General features: G+C 54.4%; 1 protein-coding gene across 1 annotated transcript in view; it reads left to right on the forward strand.

Moving 5' to 3' along the window:
• Positions 5,074 to 17,492, forward strand: part of PLOD1 (procollagen-lysine,2-oxoglutarate 5-dioxygenase 1) — a 31,775-nt gene continuing 19,356 nt past the window's right edge. Inside the window, exons 1-5 of the mRNA XM_003127577.5 lie at positions 5,074 to 5,721; positions 12,907 to 12,998; positions 14,448 to 14,575; positions 15,020 to 15,183; positions 16,832 to 16,944. Coding sequence (XP_003127625.1) covers positions 5,646 to 5,721; positions 12,907 to 12,998; positions 14,448 to 14,575; positions 15,020 to 15,183; positions 16,832 to 16,944 — 573 coding nt within the window. The 5' untranslated portion in view covers positions 5,074 to 5,645. The remainder of the gene's footprint in view (positions 5,722 to 12,906; positions 12,999 to 14,447; positions 14,576 to 15,019; positions 15,184 to 16,831; positions 16,945 to 17,492) is intronic.

Consider the following 17,492-nt stretch of genomic DNA (forward strand, 5'->3'; position numbering starts at 1 on the left):
CACATGTTTAGGAGTTCACAGTGGGATAAGAACCTGACTGCAGTGGCTCCTGTCTTCCCAGAGTTGTGGGTTTGATTCCCAGCCCCGATGGAGTGGGTTAAGGATTGGGTGTTGCCGAAGCTGTGGGTAGGCTGCCACTCTCGCAGCTCAGATTTGATCCCTGGCCAAGGAACTTCCATATGCCATGGGTGTGGCCATTAAAAGAGAAGAGAAAGAAAATGCATTTAAATTGTGAATTATCAATGCAAAAGAGAATTCTTGTTCTGTTTCTGGGTAAAAAAAATTCAATACGAGCACAGGGGCAGACACTGGGGTAATTGTTTCCACTTTGGTTTCAGGGCATTCCAAAGCCGGACAGTGCTTCCCAGTTGTTGAAAATCGAGCGGTCATTTGAGGTGGCTTCTTGTGGGCTGTGAGCAGACACAGATGGGTCTGCGGAGTTCTAGAGCCAGGGCCTTATGAGAAGGGGCCTGTCTAGGTGATCCTGCAGTTTGCTCATCTTTTTTTGTTGTTGTTGTTTAAGGTCATTAAGCACAAACAGAGTTTATTTATTTTTTTAAGTTTTATTGACATACAGGGTTTTTTTTTTACTTTTTCTTTTTTGGCCTCCCCACAACATATGGAGTTCCTGGACCAGGGTTCAGATCCCAGCCGCAGTTGGGACCTAAGCCAAAGCTGCAGCAGCACCGGATCCTTAAACCACTGTACTGGGCCGGGGCTTAAACCTGTGTCCATCACTCCTAAGACACTGCCAATCCTGTTGTGCCACAGTGAGAACTCCTTAGAGATGAATAGTTGACTTACAATGTTGTGATAGTTTCAGGTACACGGCAAAGTGACTCAGTTTTACGTGTGTGTGTGTGTGTGTGTGTGTGTGTGTGTACATGTTCTTTTTCAGATTCTTTTCCCTTATAGATTATTACAAAATACTGAATATAATTCCCTGTGCTATGTAGTAGGTTCTTGCTGGTTATCTGTTTTATATATAGCAGTGTATATACGTTCATCCCAAACTCCTAATTTGTCTTTCTTCTACATTCCCCCTTTGCTAACCATGTTTGTTTTCTATGTCTGTGGGTCTATTTCTGTTTTGTATATAAGTTCATTTGCATCCTTTTTTTGTGTGTGTCTTTTCTTTTTTTTTGGTCTTTTCCAGGGCCACACCTGCTGCATATGGAGGTTCCCAGGCTAGGGGTCTAATCAGAGCTGTAGCTGCCGGCCTACACCACAGACACAGCAATGCGGGATCTGAGCCAAGTCTTCGACCTACACCACAGCTCACAGCAACACCAGATCCTTAACCCACGGAGCGTGGCCAGGGATCAAACCCGCAACCTCATGGTTCCCAGTTGGATTCATTAACCACTGAGCCATGACGGGAGCTCCATGTATCCTTTATGTTTATATTCCCCATATAAGTGATATCATGATCTTGGACTGTGGCCTACTTCGCCTAGTATGATAATCTCTAGGTCCATCCATGTCTTTGCGAAGGGCAGGCATAATCTCATTCTTTTTTAAGACTAATATTCCATTGTACGTCAACACAAAATTCTTTTTTTTTTTTTCTTGCCATTGCTTGGGCCACTCCCATGCGGCATATGGAGGTTCCCAGGCTAGGGGTTGAATTGGAGCTGCACTGCCGGCCTACACCAGATCCACAGCAGCACGGGATTCAATCCACATCTACAACCTACACCACAGCTCATGGCAATGCCGGATCCTTAACCCACTAAGCAAGGCCAGGGATTGAACCCTCAACTTCATGGTTCCTAGTCGGATCCATTAACCGCTGAGCCACGATGGGAACTCCCAACACAAAATTCTTAATTCCAACCAGGACTTAACAAACCCCACAGAAGAGGTTCCTGGGTGTGCAGGAATCCATGACCTACAGTTAGAGAGAGGCAATCCCTCCAACCCCGTCCGGGAATCAGAAATAGTTGGGAGGCAGGGTGAGGTGAGAGCAAAGGACTAAGGCAGGCTTGAACCCACCCTTGAAAGGGGGATGACCAGAGAATCTGCCTCTTAGGTTTTTGAGAAACAAATAAGTTAAGGCAGGCAAAGCAAGCCGGGTGTATGACATGGGTAAGTGCACACTCAATGAAAACCCACATCATTATTTTTGCCATTACAAACATCCATGGAAGAGACATATAACTTGGCCCACTTTTGTGACTGCTTCTGGGGGAGCAATTATTGGAAGTAGATTTCTACATCAAAGACAAGGTTTATTATTGGTGCTCTGAACTCCCTCACGGCTCTCAAACACGCCCCTGGGAGGGAATCACAACCCAGGATCAGCAACACAGCCACAGCAAAGCCAGGAGGCCAAGACCAAGAACGCTGGCACCAGGCTGCCTGGGTTTTGAATCTTGACCTTGTCCCTTGCTAGCAAGTCAGCTAACTTTGGGCCTCAGTTTCTCCATCCATAAAATGGGGATCACGAGACAGCACAGGAGTCCTCTGAGATGTGACGTTTTCACAAACAAGTTAAGCATTTAGCATACTACCTGGCTTAAGATAACCATTCACTCTTCAGTTTTACTAGGAAACGTGTACATGGCACAAAATTCAGAATATACAAGAGGGTGAAGAGTGGCCATTAAGTCTTCCTCTTTCCTAGGACCCCCAGCCAGTTAGTTCCTCTCTCCAAATGCCACCACTGCTTCCTGTTCCTCGGATCCTCTTCCAGAAATTTTACTCACTTACAGATACACAAACACATACACATAGATGTCTACATTTCCCTTCACGGAAATTGTAGCATATGATCTACCCTTGTATGTTACTTTTTTTCATTTAAAGGGACAATTTGAAAACATAGTATTATTATTATCATCGAAGGAGCTACCCGTGGGACCAGCTGATAGGTGTGGGGCAGGGAGGAGGCCCGCTGGCAGCACAGAATGTGGCTGTCCACTGAGGTCATCGCTCTGCCTAGGGTCAAGAAAGGAAACGGTGGAGTTCCCGCTGTGGCGCAACGGGATGGGCAGTGTCGCTGCACTGCTGGGATGCAGGTTCGATCCTCAGCTCAGCAGTGGGTTAAGGATCTGGAGTTGCCACAGCTGCAGCCTTGGTGACAAACGTGGCTCAGATCTGATCCCTGGCCTGGGAATGCCATGTGCCTCGGGGCAGCCTAAAAAGAAAAAAGAAGAAGAAAAAGAAAAGAAAGGAAATGGTAAGAGTGGAGAAAAGCACAGGATGAAAGGGGGAAAAGCCCCTCATGGTAGCAGACAATAGCGCCCCCAGCCCAGCTCTCCTTCCAGTTCCTTCCCAGAAAAGCAGAGTCCTTTGCCTTTAACTACACACAACACGTGCAGCACGTACCAGGAGTAACATCTGGGCAGCAGCCAAGCTGCTTAAAGAGACCGGCCCTCCTTTTGGATGACGCTTGGACCGAGTTCAAGTTCCAGCAATTTGGCGAAGGGAGCAGGGAAATAAATACCGAAGTTGCGGCAGGCAGGTCTCGCCAGGGTGAATCCTTTCTCCGAGGGAGGGCAGCAGCCTCCAAGGTTGATCCCTCTCCAGTTTTACAATGACTCTGGGGGCCCCCAAGGATCTTTCTTTCTGCCCACAGTACATCATCATCCAGGTACTCCTTGGGCCCCAGCAAATGCAAAGGGTGAGCTGAGTTTCTAAGTCACCTCCCTGATGTGGTCCCACATCAGCTGTGTGACTTCGAGCAACTGGCGTCACTTCTCTGAGCCCCGGTTTCCTATTTCGGAAAATGGAGCCATGACTGCCCACCTCGCAGGGCTGTGGGCAACATGGCCTGAGTCAGAGCTTTGAAAACTGAGCCAGCCGACACATGCTCCGACTCTTCCCCTCTGCTTATCCTTTCATTTCCTCCTTGGAGGAGCTGGAATTTCAGTCTGCAGGCTCCTGCATGCAAAAACATCCGGTTGACTCTGGCACCAAATCCTGTCCCCAGCTGCAAAAACCACCCCCACCCCTGAGTTCCAGGTCCCAGATGGGTGGCTCTGGATTGCATTCATGTCTCTTCACTTTAGTTGCCTTTTGACCTTGACCGTGCTGCTGGGTACCCCCCCCCCCGCCCCCCAGGCCTCACTTTTACCGTCTTTACGGTAACAAATCTCTCTACAATGAGATGACCTCCTTGGTGGCCAGGGGTTGTACCTACCTTCAAACAAGAACATGTGTTGGCTTTGTTTGGACTGTATATGGTGTATATTCGTTGCTCACTGATAACCAGGACGTTTCTCTTCCCTCCGCCACCCAGGTTTGTACTCACTACCCACCTCTCTGGAGCCTAACTTGCTGAAAATAGGCCCCCACACCTCTGTTTCAGGGTCTCTTCCAAGGAAGGGAGTTTTGGGAGTTTTGCTGTTGTTGTTTCTCAAGAGATGGTTGCCTCTAGCTGACCTCTGCTCCAGGAGTTCTCATTCTAAAAACCATTGAGTTCTTTGTTGGGCCTTGAAGATCCACATCTGTGAAAAGACCCTAAATGGTTCCTTTCTTTCTTCCTCTTTTTTTTTTTTTTTAAATTTTTGTCTTTTCAGGGTCGCACCTGTGGCATATGGAGGTTCCCAGGCTAGGGGTCTAATCGGAGCTGTAGCCACCGGCCTATGCCACCGCCACAGCAATGTGGGATCCGAGCTACGCCACAGCTCACGGCAATGCCGGATCCACTGAGTGAGGCCAGGGATCGAACCTGCAACCTCATAGTTCCTAGTCAGATTCGTTTCTGCTGCGCCACGATGAGAGCACCTCTTCCCCTTTTTCTTTCTTTCTTTCGCTTTGTGGGATGCAGAAGTTCCTGTGCCTGGAATGGAACCTGTGCCACAGCAGTGACCCAAGCCATAGCAGTGACCACATCAGATCCTTAATTGCTAGGCCACCAGGGAACACTTTTTCATTCATTCATTCATTCAATGGGACCTCATGAACAAGACCTTCCCTGGATGGGAGATTACCTTTGCCTCCCGGGGACAAAAAGGCAGACTAAGTGAGTCTCTTTTTGCAAGGATGGTGTGTGTGTGTGTGGAGGGGGGGGTCATGTGCTTTCTTCACTTCCAGCAGCCAGGAGCCGCTCCGCAGGGGTGTGGATGCTTCTGAACACATTGCTGCCCTGCCTCACCCACTCCAGGCTCAGACCCTGATAGCCATGGCCCTGGCCAAGGACTCAGGAAATCTCATGAACTGAGATTTAGAGGGTTTATCAAGGCGCTGTTCTAAACGCACTGCAGGTAACGATGTCATTAATCCGCGCATAGAGTCCGAGGAATAGATGCCATTATAAATCCCACTTCTCCGGGGCGAAACTGAGGCTCAGGATACCATCCAGCCTTGGCTCGGAGTCTGGGGTATGGAAATTGTTGCCTCGCCCCCATCTCCCCTTCTCTTCCTGGTCGGAGTGCAGCCCCCTGGAGAAAGGTGGGAGGAAGTCGGCGGCGGCAGGACCCGGGAGCCGCAGAGACAGGCCGGAGGGAGCTGCCCGGACTCGGAGAGGCCGCGGGTTCGGGCGAGTCTGCAGAAAACCCTTCCCCCAGGCGGTGGGGGCGGGGCGACACCGCCCCCGGGGCGGGCCCAGTGCGTGGCAGCGGGATCACCGGCCCCGTCGCGAAGTTTCCAGCTTTTTTGCGAGAGCCGCTGGATCAGCCGGACGTCCCCAGGCCCTGGCCATGCGGCTCCTGCTACTTCTGGCCCCACTGGGCTGGCTGCTTCTGACCGAAACGAAGGGTGACGCCAAACCGGAGGGTGAGGACCCGAGGCCCGGAGCGGGAGAGAGGGATGGGGGTGGGGGAGGGCTGGGCTGGGGGCCGTCTCGGTTAGGACCCATCGGTATGGGAGGCCTGGGCTTCGGAGGGTTTCTGAGTTCAGACTCCATGTCCACTGACTCGCTGGTGACTTGGACAAAACACTTCCCTCTTAGGGTTGGGGTTCCCACAGTCGCTCAGCTGGAAGGGCCAAAGTCCCGTTCAGTCCCAGAGGGGCAAGTAATATGACCGCTGGTAATAATGACAGTAGCTACTCTTTACAGAGCACTCGCTCTGAGTCAGGCATCAGTTTAGCAGGATCACATCCTTAAGATGTGCATCCTTCCATTCCCATTTTCCAGCTGGGCAAACTGAGGCCCTAGAGTCGGTTCACTTGCCCAGGGTCACACAGCATGTGGGCTTTGGAACCAGGATTCACACCCAGGCCTCACCACCTGGGGGTGAGGGGCCCCTGGGCAGGGGTAGGGGTGGGAGGGGTGGCTCACAATGGGGAGCCGTCTGACCTTCACCTGTGTCCTCTGTGGTCTGCTCTGCCCCTGCCAGGTGGGTCTTCCCCTCTCTGGGTTGCACCTGAGGAAACTAAGGCCCAGGCAGGTGTGGTGGCTGCCCAGGTTGTCCAGCTTTGGAGAGGGTGGTCTCAGATCTGGTGCACTCTGCGCCTCATGCTCCTTCTGCATCCTCAAGGCAGCTTGGGTTTCAAAGTGTGTCCCAGTATCCTGGGGGCGAGTGCCTCTCTCCTCCCCAGCCCTCCGTGGACCACCTTCAGGGCTGCCCAGTGAGCCTCTGAAAGTCCCAGGAGGGTGTAGACCGGGGACAGTCCCAGCAAAGCAGAGATGGAACTGGCCATACCTTCCGTCATCCCCCGTCCCCCCCACCTCCAAGAGAACCTCGGAGTGGGGTGGGGCAGGGTAGTAGGTTAACAGACCCTTGGGCCAGGGGAAGGGATGGGAACCACCATTTCTTTTTTCTTTTTTTTTTTTAATTGTAGTTGATTCAGGGAGTTCCCGTTGTGGCTCAGTGATAATGAACCTGACTAGTATCCGTGACGACATGGGTTCAATCCCTGGCCTTGCTCAGTGGGTTAAGGATCCGGCGTTGCCCTGAGCTGTGGTGTAGGTCACAGACTTGGCTTGGATCCCTCACTGCTGTGGCTGTGGTATAGGTGCAGGCTGGCAGCTGCGGCTCCTATTGGACCCCTAGCCTGGGAACTTCCATACGATGTGGGTGTGGCCTAAAAAAAAAAAAAGATATAGTTGATTTACAGTGTTGTGCCAGGAAACCATTTCTTGAGTACTTTCTTGGTGCCATGTTCTGCCCAAAGCCACATGTCTCCCGTGGTAAAGCAGTTGTGATTTATCTCCGTGAGGCTTGGTGTTCTAGCCTGTAAAACCAGGGTGATGGTACCTCAGTGCTAGCGCTCTTGCAAGGATTCGGTGGGATGAGGCCTTTGGTGAGAGTTCAGCTCAATGCCCAGCCCTTAAAAGCATTTTCTGGGAGTTCCCATCATGGCTCAGCAGTAACAAATTTGACTAGTATCCATGAGGACGCAGGTTTGATCCCTGGCCTTGCTGGGTGGGTTAAGGATCCAGTGTTGCTCTGAGCTGTGGTGTAGGTTGCAGACGCGGCTGAGATCTGGTGTTGCTGTAGCTGTGGTGTAGGCCGGCAACTACAGCTCTGATTGCACCCCTAGCCTAGGAACTTCCATATGTAGTGGGTGCGGCCCTAAAACACCAAAAATAAAAATAAAAATAAAAATAAATAAATAAAAGCATTTTCCTTCTTTTTAAAAACATTTAAAAAATTTTTTTTTGCTTTTTAGGGCCACACCTGGGCAGCATATGGAGGCTCCCAGGCTAGAGGAGTCTAATTGGAACTATCTAAAATACCTCATAGACAGTAAGCAGGTCCTCAGACCCGTGGCTGGTGGCAGGTCACTGTCAAGTTTAGGCCTTGTGCTTTCCTTGCTCTGTTCAGACCCTTTTGACACATAAGGACTCATTAGCCTCATTTTGCACCTGGGAAGACGGGGTCTCTAAAAGGTTGAGCACCTGGCCTCAGGTTGCCACAGCTGGTCGGAGGTGGCGTCATCATCTGGGACTCAGACCCTCTGCTCATTCCTGCTGACCCCTACCTCTGGATGGGGGGGATGTTGCCCAGAGATGCTGCCTGGGGGAGTCTCCCCAACTCTGCCAGACCCAGCTAGTTGGGCCCCTGCAGCCTGCTGGCCAAGAAGACAGAGCGGGTGGGGGTTCTTTCCTGTAGGCCTTGCCCAAGCTGCCCACAGCCATCAGCCACTCGCAGAGGCCAGCTTCTTCCTCCCCGGGCTGGGTGCTGATGCCCAGCCCAGCACCAGGTGTCTAGGACGGGGCAGCTGCTGAGGAGTGCCAGCACCAGGTGTCTAGGACGGGGCAGCTGCTGAGGAGTGTTCCCCTGGGACAGGCCCAGGGATGGTGCCCTGTGTCCCTTGGGGGCACAGCAAGGCCTGAAGTCAGGCAGGGGGTTTGCTGTGCAGGGTGTGGTGGGTGGAGATGCTTTCAGCAGCGAATCCACCCGCATCCCAATCCCCAAGGGTCCAGCTCATGGAGAGAAAGACGGCGGTTCTCACTTTCAGGGCTCCCGGTCCCAGGGGGGACACAGAGCTTCTCACCCCAGGGGATGCCCAATCTGGTGGGGAGACACAGCCCTCTGCCCCCAGAGAACCTTGTCCTGGGGAAGTCCCCAGACTGATGCAGGGGGACAGAGAAAGGCCTAGAGCAGCATCCGTACCAGCAAATTTGCACAGAGCCGAGGGGGTGGGGGAGTCCAGATGCCACAGGGTCCTTTCTCCCATTTGTAGATGTTTCTAACGGAGCCCCTGCTCACTCCCTGGACTCACACCTTTCCCTGCAGGCCTTCCTCTGGCCATGGAGAGGGAGGGACCAGCCCGGAACCCAACAGCCGCTGAGATCTGAGGCTCCAGGGGTGTCAGCTGGGGTTGGGGCTGGGGGAGCTTCAGGGGTCGTCCTGTTCCACAGAGGATATGGAGAAGCAGGCAAGCCCAGCTGGTTGTGTGTGTGTGTGTGTGTGTTGGGAGGGGGGCATATTGAGGTGGCGGAAATGAGTGGGCGGCTCTGGCCCTGAGAATCACCATCTCCTGGCTTCCGGTCCAGCCCCAGGTGGGCGTGGGGGATGAGGGGGGAGCTTCATTCATTCCCACGTCCCCAGAGAGCAGACTGGGTGCGTCATAACCATGCCTTGAAAGCCAAGGCCACACGCTGCCCATCTGCCCATCTGCTCCCTTGCCTGGGCCGGCAGTGCCTGGGGAGAGGAGGTGGCATCTAACAGAAGCCAAACCAGGCCCGAGTCCTCAGCCTTCTCCTAGGCTCCCAGAGGTGTCTGTACCCCCACTAGCACACCCAGCTCCCAGGAAGGTGGCGCCTCTCCATCCCTGCCCTCACCCCCAGGGCAGCACCTCTATTAGGGGAGGTTCCCTGTGACAGAAACGCCAGATACTGTGCTCAGCCCTTCATGGACGTGAGCTCATTCAACCCTCACGAGCGCCTCCGGAGGAAGATCCTGTAATTATTGCTCCATTTACAGAGGAAACAGGCGCAGAGGGGCTGTTTCTCACCCAGCCATCTGTTGCTGGCAGTTTGCCACCCCACTCTGCGATCTGGCTTATCTCTGCGGACCCTGGTCACGGGGCATCTGGGGAAACCAGTGCTGGACTTTGGGCCGTAGGTTGGGGGACCGAGAGCCTTGGATGTGGGGCCTCACGTGGGCCCTGGCCTCAGCCCGGGCAGCTGGCAGGACCAGACAGAAGCAGGTGGGCGGGGCCCTGGGGCCCAGAAGCGGAATCCTCCACGTTGACACCCTGTGGGCTGCCCAGAGCTCTGGCTGTGGGTGAGCTGGGAAGAGACCTCACCTCGTGACTGGAGCCTGGTGCCCACCCTGGGGAGGCGGCTGGAAAGGCTGGCTTCTGTCCACAGCTGGGCTTCCCAGTGTCCCAAGATGCTGGACAGGGAGACCGCGAGGGGAAGGGCTTGGGCACTGGGAGTTCAGGCTCATTTGCCCCTCCCTTTGGGGTTCTGTGACCCTAGGCCAGTTATTGAATCTCTCTGTGCCTCAGTTGCCTCACGTGCAGAAAGAGGGGTAGAAATATCACTCACTGCATGGGGTGTTGATGGTTACATTCAATAATGAACATGGGGAGTTCTTTTGTGGCCCAGTGGGTTAAGGATCTGGCGTTATCACTGCAGCAGCTTGGGTCGTTGCTATGGTGCGGGTTCGATCTCTGGCCTGGGAACTTCTACGTGTTGCAGTATGGCAAAAATAAATAAATAAATAATAATAATACTCTTCACCCAGTACATGGTGTCTAATAAAGGCCAAGCGGGAGTTCTGGTGGTCTAAGTGGTTAGGATTTGGTGCTTTCACCCCAGCCTGGGGTTTAATCCCTGGTCTGGAAACTGAGAACATCAAGCCACTGCTGAGAGGGGATGCCAGGGTCCCTTGGGGGAGGGGCCTGCCTTGAGTTCTTTTGCCGTGAACCACCTCCGGGGTCCCTGCATCGGAGCCCAGCGTCAGAGGACCAGGGGATGGGTTGGACCAGAGGTTTCTGATGTGGCTGACCTCAGAAATCAGCAGGGACGGGGAGTTCCCACTGTGGCTCTGCAGGTTAAGAACCCGAGGTGGTCTCCGTGCAGATACAGGTGTGATCGCTGGCCTTGCTCAGTGGGTTAAGAATCCAGGGTGCCCGCACGCTGCAGCATAGGTCGCAGATGGGACTTGGATCTGGTGCTGCTGTGGCTGTGATGTAAACTGCCAGTTGCAGCTTTGATTCAACCCCTAACCTGGGAGCTTCCATGTGCTCTAGGGGCAGCTGTAAAAAGGAAGGATGAGGGAGGGAGGGAAGAAAGGAAGGAGGAGGAGGGAGGAAGAAAGAAAGAAATCACCAGGGAGGTAGGAAAAGTCCAGACTCCTGGGTCCATCTCAGACCTCTGGTCTTGGGGCCCAGGAATCTGAATTTCATAGCCTGCCTTGTGATGCTGATACGCAGGCAGGTTTGGGACGCTCTGCACCGGGTGATTCTGTGGGGTCCTTGGCCAGGAGTGTGGGCATTGTGTGGCCCAAGGAACCCAGGATTTGCTAAGACACCCTTGGAGCGCAGACCACCTGGGCAGGGAAGGCGGGCCTGTGGGGAGGGTCTGGCATGGCCCGGGGCCTGCCCCTCCTCCTCAGCTGGACAATCTCTCTGGACAGATGGAGACAGACGCCTGGCCACCGTCCCAGGCCTAAGCAGTGTGGGCAGAAGTTAAGGGAGGGGACTCGGTCCAGGTATCTGTGTCCAAATCGCCGTGCTGCCACTTCCTGGCTCCCCTGGGCAAGTCACCACATCTGAGTCTTGGGTTTCTAACTTCCCCTCCCCCGCTGCCAGATTCCAGGAGCCCTGGTTCAGTGGAGACTCCGGAATCTCACATCCATGCACACACTGGCTTTTTCCATCTGTGAAATGTGACACTCTTTCTGTCCTCAGCAGCCCCTGTTGTGGACAAGAGGGCCTCAGAGGTGGGGCTCTGGCTCTCCTCGCCTGGGGGCAGACTTAACCATCCTGGCAAGAGTTGGGGGAGCTCTTCCCCAAGTGTGAGCGGCACCCCTCTTTCCTGGACCCCCTTTCCATACCTGCCTAGTGAATCTGCCCTGTTGTGCCCCCAGCCTCCAGACACACCCCCAACAGATCTTGCCAATCCTGGCTGGGCCGCCTGGCGCCAGCCCCCTGCCCTGGGACCAGCAGCCTGCCCCTCGGCTCAGCCCACTCTGCCAGGCTGGACTCCTTTGTTCTTTTAGCCCAGGCTCCTCTTAAGTTCCAGCTTCCAGGGAGGTCAGGATAGGAGGGCCTTACCTGCCTGTGCTGGCCTGGCCAGTTGGTGGTCTATTCACCCAGAAAAGGGTTTTATGTCCTGGACCCCAGGGAAGTAAGGCTCGCCCCGTGAAACAGGCATGGGCACTGCAATGTGGGGTCCTGGCTCTGAGGGCAGGAGAGAGGCCGGGAGAAATCTGAGAAGGCTTCATGGAAGTGGTGGCAGGGGAGATGGGTCCCTAGCCCTGGGACCTGGAAGAAGGTTAGAGAAAGGGCAGAGAGGCAGCCCTGGCAGGTGGGAGGAGCCCGGCAAGGTGAGGCTGGCTGGAGGAGGGCTAGATGGAGCAAATGAGTTGTCACCAGGCCATTCAGCAGGGGCCTTGAATGCACTGATCAGCACCAACAATAGCTCTCCATGGGCACCAGCATCCCAAGAAGGATTTTACAGGCCTGATCTCACTTAATTAGTCCAGCAGCCTTGGAAAGGAGGTGCTGTTACAATCCCTATTTTACAAGGGGGAAAGCTGCAGCTCAGAAGGGTCAAGGACTTGCCCAAGGTCAGGAGCAGAGCTAGGAGTCTAACCAGGCCAGCGACAGAGCCTTCCCTTCTCAGAGATCACAGCCTCAGTGTGTAGCCTGGGAGGGGCTTCCCCAGGGCTTCCAGAGATGGCATCTGGGAGTGTTTCCAGCAGGTTCTATTGCAGAGGTGAAGCCACACGACAGAGCTCAGAGAGGTCTCTTGTTAGCCTCTCTGGCCAAAGGACAGGATTTCAAGTCGGTTTCCATGGCAGGCCAACTCTCCCTCATTCTCATGTCATGGGGAGAATCTAAGGCCGGGTGGCCGAGGCTCAGCGAGACAGTCTGTAAGGATTGATTAGCAATGTCTGCCCTGAGTGCAGGCATGGAGAGCCGTGCTTGTCCCCAGGCTAATGTCCCATGCTGGCGGGAGAAGTCCTCCTGGTGTTCAGCATTCAGAGTGAATCCGTTCCTTTGCTCCCGTGGGAGGCCAAAGCCCCCTAAATCCTGAGCGACCCAGTCCCACAGTGCGAAGTGCAGACACCTCTGCTCCCGGTGGTTGCTGCCATGTCCACACTTACCAGGTGGGTGGAGTCCTGGAGGAGAATCAGGAGACCCAGGTCATGTCGCAGCTCTGTCCTTAACCTGCTGAGCGACCTGAAGCACGTCCCTTTCTACCCAGGCCCTGGGCCCTTGACTGTAATGGGTTGACATGAAAATGTATCCTATGAGATTTGATACATTTTGCTGGACAGTGACCTGGTTCTGCTGTCACCTCTCTTCATCCTCCATTCCCTTCTCTGTCCCTAGACAACCTCTTGGTGCTCACGGTGGCCACGAAGGAGACCGAGGGGTTCCGACGCTTCAAGCGCTCAGCCCAGTTCTTCAACTACAAGATCCAGGTAAGAGAGTCCCTGAGGGGGGCAGAGACAGCCGAGGGGAGAGCCCAGGAGCTGGGTAGTTGCCCTTCCCAAACTGACTTGGGGCCTCAGGGAAAGCTTCTGGAAAAGCAGAATGGGAAGAACACAGGCGAAGTCGGGGGCAGGTGGAAGGGGAGACTGGAGGGGTACGTTAGTGTGTGTAAGACCCGCCTGGGGGAGTTCCCACTGTAGCTCAGCAAGCTAAGAACCTGACTAGTATCCATGAGGATGTGGGTTCAATCCCTGGCCTCGCTCAGTGGGATAAGGATCCAGCGTTGCTGCAAGCTGCAGCTTGAGTCGCGGATGCAGCTCTGATTTGACTCCTAGCTCTGGGAACTTCCATATGCCACTGGTGTGGCCCTAAAAAGAAAAAAAAGACCCACCTGGGGACCTTGGCTAGTTTGGAGGGCAGTGCCTGGGACTCAGCATTTCCGTGAGTCTCCCCCAGGTGATTTTGGGATGGCTTTAGTTTAGAGATTTTACCTGTATAAGCACTGATCTAAAGAAACACAAGCAGAGTTCCCATCATGGCTCAGTGATAACGAACTCAACTAGTATCCATGAAGATGTGGGTTCAATCCCTGGCCTTGCCCAGTGGGTTAAGGGTCCGGCGTTGCCCTGAGCTATGGTGTAGGCTGGCAGCTGCAGCTCTGATTTGACCCCTAGCCTGGGAACTTCCATATGCTGCAGATGTGGCCCTAAAAAGGTGAAAAAGAAAAAAAGAAAAAGAAACACAAGCTGATGCCTCAGTGCCATGGGGTTGGTGTTCTGTCCATGCTGCCTGTGGGGCTGAGCCCTGCAGGGTGACTTTCCTCTATTTCACTGAGCATGCCACGTGCCTCCTTGTGTCAAGTGTGGTCGTGGACACTGGGGACAGAAAGATGTATGATACAGACCACAGCACTGCCTACACAGCTTGCGATCTCGTGGCTTTAAGCCAGAAAGAAAGTGGATTAGTTCACATGAATGAGGGTTGAAGCAGAGGGTTGCTTCAGGCATAGCTGGATCTAGGAGTTCAAGAAGGGCCTTGTCTTTCCATCTCTAGGCCTCATTTGTTTTCATTTGCAGTCATGTTTCCTCTGTACAGTGGCAGGATGACCACCAGCCACAGACCTTCAAGCCCCAGCTTCTCAACCTCAGCAGAACAAGCCAGCATGTCCTCAGTTTTAACAGAACAGTCACTTGGGTCACAGACTCAAACCCATGGCTGTGGGAGAGAGGGACACTCTGATTGGCCAGCTGTGGTCACGTGACCCCACCAGGGGCCTGCTCAGCCTCACACATGTCCTTGGAATGGTGTCCCCACTGGGAGGGGAGGAGGTGCTGGCCAGACAGAAGCAAAGATGTTCACTTCCCCGGGTGGGGGTGGAAACTTAGCTGGCCCAGATATTTCTTCACCAAGAGCCCATGTTAAGGGGCCTTTCTCTGCAGGCGCTGGGACTGGGGGAGGACTGGAATGAGAAGGAGGCATCGTCGGGTGGAGGGCTGAAGGTTCGGCTGCTGAAGAAAGCCCTGGAAAAGCATGCAGACGAGAACCTGGTCATTCTCTTCACAGACAGGTAGGCGGCCAGGGGCTTCCTGGGCTGGGCTTCTCTGCTGAGAGAGAGAATATTCTAGAATGAAGCCCTTGGGAGTTCCCGCCATGGCTCAGTGGTTAAGAAATCCGACTAGTATCCATGAGGATGCGGGTTCGATCCCCGGCCTCGCTCAGCGGGTTAAGGATCCGGCGTTGCCGTGAGCTGTGGTGTAGGTCACAGACTCGGCTCTTGGTGAAAAGGTGCGTCAGGGCACCTGCCCAGGTATGCTGAGCTGTGCTTCGAGTGGCAGGCGGCACCGATTACGGGGACTGTCCCTCTGCCCAGGGAGCAGGAGGAAGCGTGGCAGGCAGGAACTGGCATGGGAGGAGGGGGGAGAGCCGTGATCGCCCGTCTCCTCCGGCTCGTGCACCCCCGCCCCCAGCCCCTGTTCACCTCTGCCCTGTCTTCTCCTGGCTCCGGCCACAGCTATGACGTGGTGTTTGCCTCCGGGCCCCGAGAGCTGCTGAAGAAGTTCCGGCAGGCCAAGAGCCAGGTGGTCTTCTCGGCAGAGGAGCTCATCTACCCGGACCGCAGGCTGGAGGCCAAGTACCCGGCCGTCTCCGACGGCAAGAGGTTCCTGGGCTCTGGAGGTGAGGAGCCTGTGTGCGCCATGAGGGGTGGGGCCAGGCAGGTGCGGGGGTGCAGTGGGGTCCACCTCTGCCCTTGCGAGGATCCCCCGTGGGATTGACGTCTCATGGGTCCTCAACACAGAGCGCCCTCAGTAGAACTCCTGATTTTTTAACCCTTAAATCCACTCCCCTGCAGTCTTCTGTATCTCATTAAACGGCCCCCCATCTGCTCAGGGCAAAACCAGGAGTCACCCCAGTTGCTCCCTTCTCAGATGTTCAGGAGGTTACACCACCCCCACTTCGAAAGATGTCTGGAATCTGCCCTCTGGCATCCACACCCATGGCCACTGCCTCCCAGGGTCCCTGGAGGTGGCAGTTAGTCTGTTAGACTGTTAGACTGTTCTGCCAGGCTCCACTCTCCCCGCTTCCAGCCCCTTCTCCACCCAGCAGCCAGATGCGAGTCCACAGACATCACTCAGTTGCTTCCACTGCACAGAGAATAAAATCCATATTTTATTCTAGGTTTCCTTTGTGCAGCCATGGAAGGGGGGTCCGCCCCCTTCCCCACTGGCTGAGAGAGTTAGTGCAGTCCAGGTGGCTTGGCCCAGGGACAGAGGTGTCCCCTGGGGGCAGGGCCCTCTCTGGATGTCCACCTCCTCCGTTTTCTCTTCCCCTCTCAGCAGTTTGTCTTGTAGCCAGCGAGCTGTGTGGGCTCGTCCCTCCAAGCCCTTCTGCACTGTGTGACCTTGGCATAGCCTCTGTCCTTCTCTGTGTCAAGATTCCCAGATAACTATAGAAACGGGGCTCCAGGAGTTCCCGTCATGGCTCAATGGTTAATGAATCCGACTAGGAACCATGAGGTTGCGGGTTCGATCCCTGCCCTTGCTCAGTGGGTTAAGGATCCGGCGTTGCCATGAGCTGTGGTGTAGGTCACAGATGTGGCTCGGATCCCGCGTTGCTGTGACTCTGGCGTAGGCTGGTGGCTACAGCTCCGATTCGACTCCTAGCCTGGGAACCTCCATATGTTGCGGGAGCAGCCCTAGAAAAAGGCAAAAAAAAAAAAAAACAAACCCAAAAGGAAAAGGAAAGGGGCTCCAGGAGTTCCCATTGTGGCTTAGCAGGTTAAGAACCAGGCTAGCATCCATGAGGATTCGGTTTCTATCCCTGGCCACCCTCAGTGGATCCAGCATTGTTGCGAGCTGTGGCATAGGTCAGAGATGCGTCTTGGATATGGCATTGCTGTGGCTGCGGTGTCAGCCAGCAGCTGTGGCTCCGATTCAACTCCTACCCTGGGGACTTGCATATGCCATGGGTTCGGCCCTAAAAAGGAAAGGGGCTCCAAGCCTATGCCCCATTATCCCTGTTCTCCTGAGCTCCTGGTCTAATTGATTTATATTCACCACCTATGTGGTCCCAGGGCCTGAGCTGGTGCAGCTTAATGGACAACACTGATTTTTCTCTCTGGGCTCAGCAGGAACGTATCACCAAGGGGCATTAATGGGCTGTTTGCAGCCTATAGACATCACCTCCCCTCAATCCAGGAGGACTTCTGAGAGGAGGCAGGGCTTATGGATAAAGAAGTGGGAGGTGGATGAGAGGGAAGGCTGGGAAGAGGCCCCTGGCTCGGAGGCCAGAAGCTAAGTGTCTGTCTGTGTTCCCCCACCCCTAGGCTTCATTGGTTATGCCCCCAACCTCAGCAAACTGGTGGCTGAGTGGGAGGGTCAGGACAGCGACAGCGACCAACTCTTTTATACCAAGATCTTCTTGGACCCAGAGAAGAGGGTAAGAGGCTGGGGGTGGGGCTGAGGAGTGGGGGTGGGGGCTGTGGGATCTTGTGCCTGACCTCTTGGGTTGAGCATTGACACCGCATTTATCTATTCTTAGATTCACTCTTTTTTCTTTTTTGTCTTTTCTAGGGCCACCCCCGCAGCATATGGAGGTTCCCAGGATAAGGGTCTATTTGGAGCTGTAGCTGCTGGCCTTCGCCAGAGCCACAGCAACTCGGGATCCGAGCCGTGTCTGCAACCTGCACCGCAGCTCAGGGCAATGCTGAATCTTTAACCCACTGAGCGAGGCCAGGGCTTGAACCCGCAACCTCATGGTTCCTAGTCGGATTTGTTAACCACTGAGCCATGATGGGAACTCCTCAATTCACTCATTTATTCAGCAGATATTTATTGAGTACCTGTTGTGTGTGAGACGCTGTCAGGTGTGGGCAGGGATATGGCAATGAATATGACATCTGGGGGGCTCTGCCCTAATGGACCCTTAAGTTAGGAAGACCCTCACCTGTCAGCTAGTGAGGATGGTCATAAAAAGAACTGAGAGGC

This window comes from Sus scrofa, chromosome 6, assembly GCF_000003025.6.
Source record: "Sus scrofa isolate TJ Tabasco breed Duroc chromosome 6, Sscrofa11.1, whole genome shotgun sequence".
In the NCBI taxonomy this organism is placed as follows: domain Eukaryota; kingdom Metazoa; phylum Chordata; class Mammalia; order Artiodactyla; family Suidae; genus Sus; species Sus scrofa.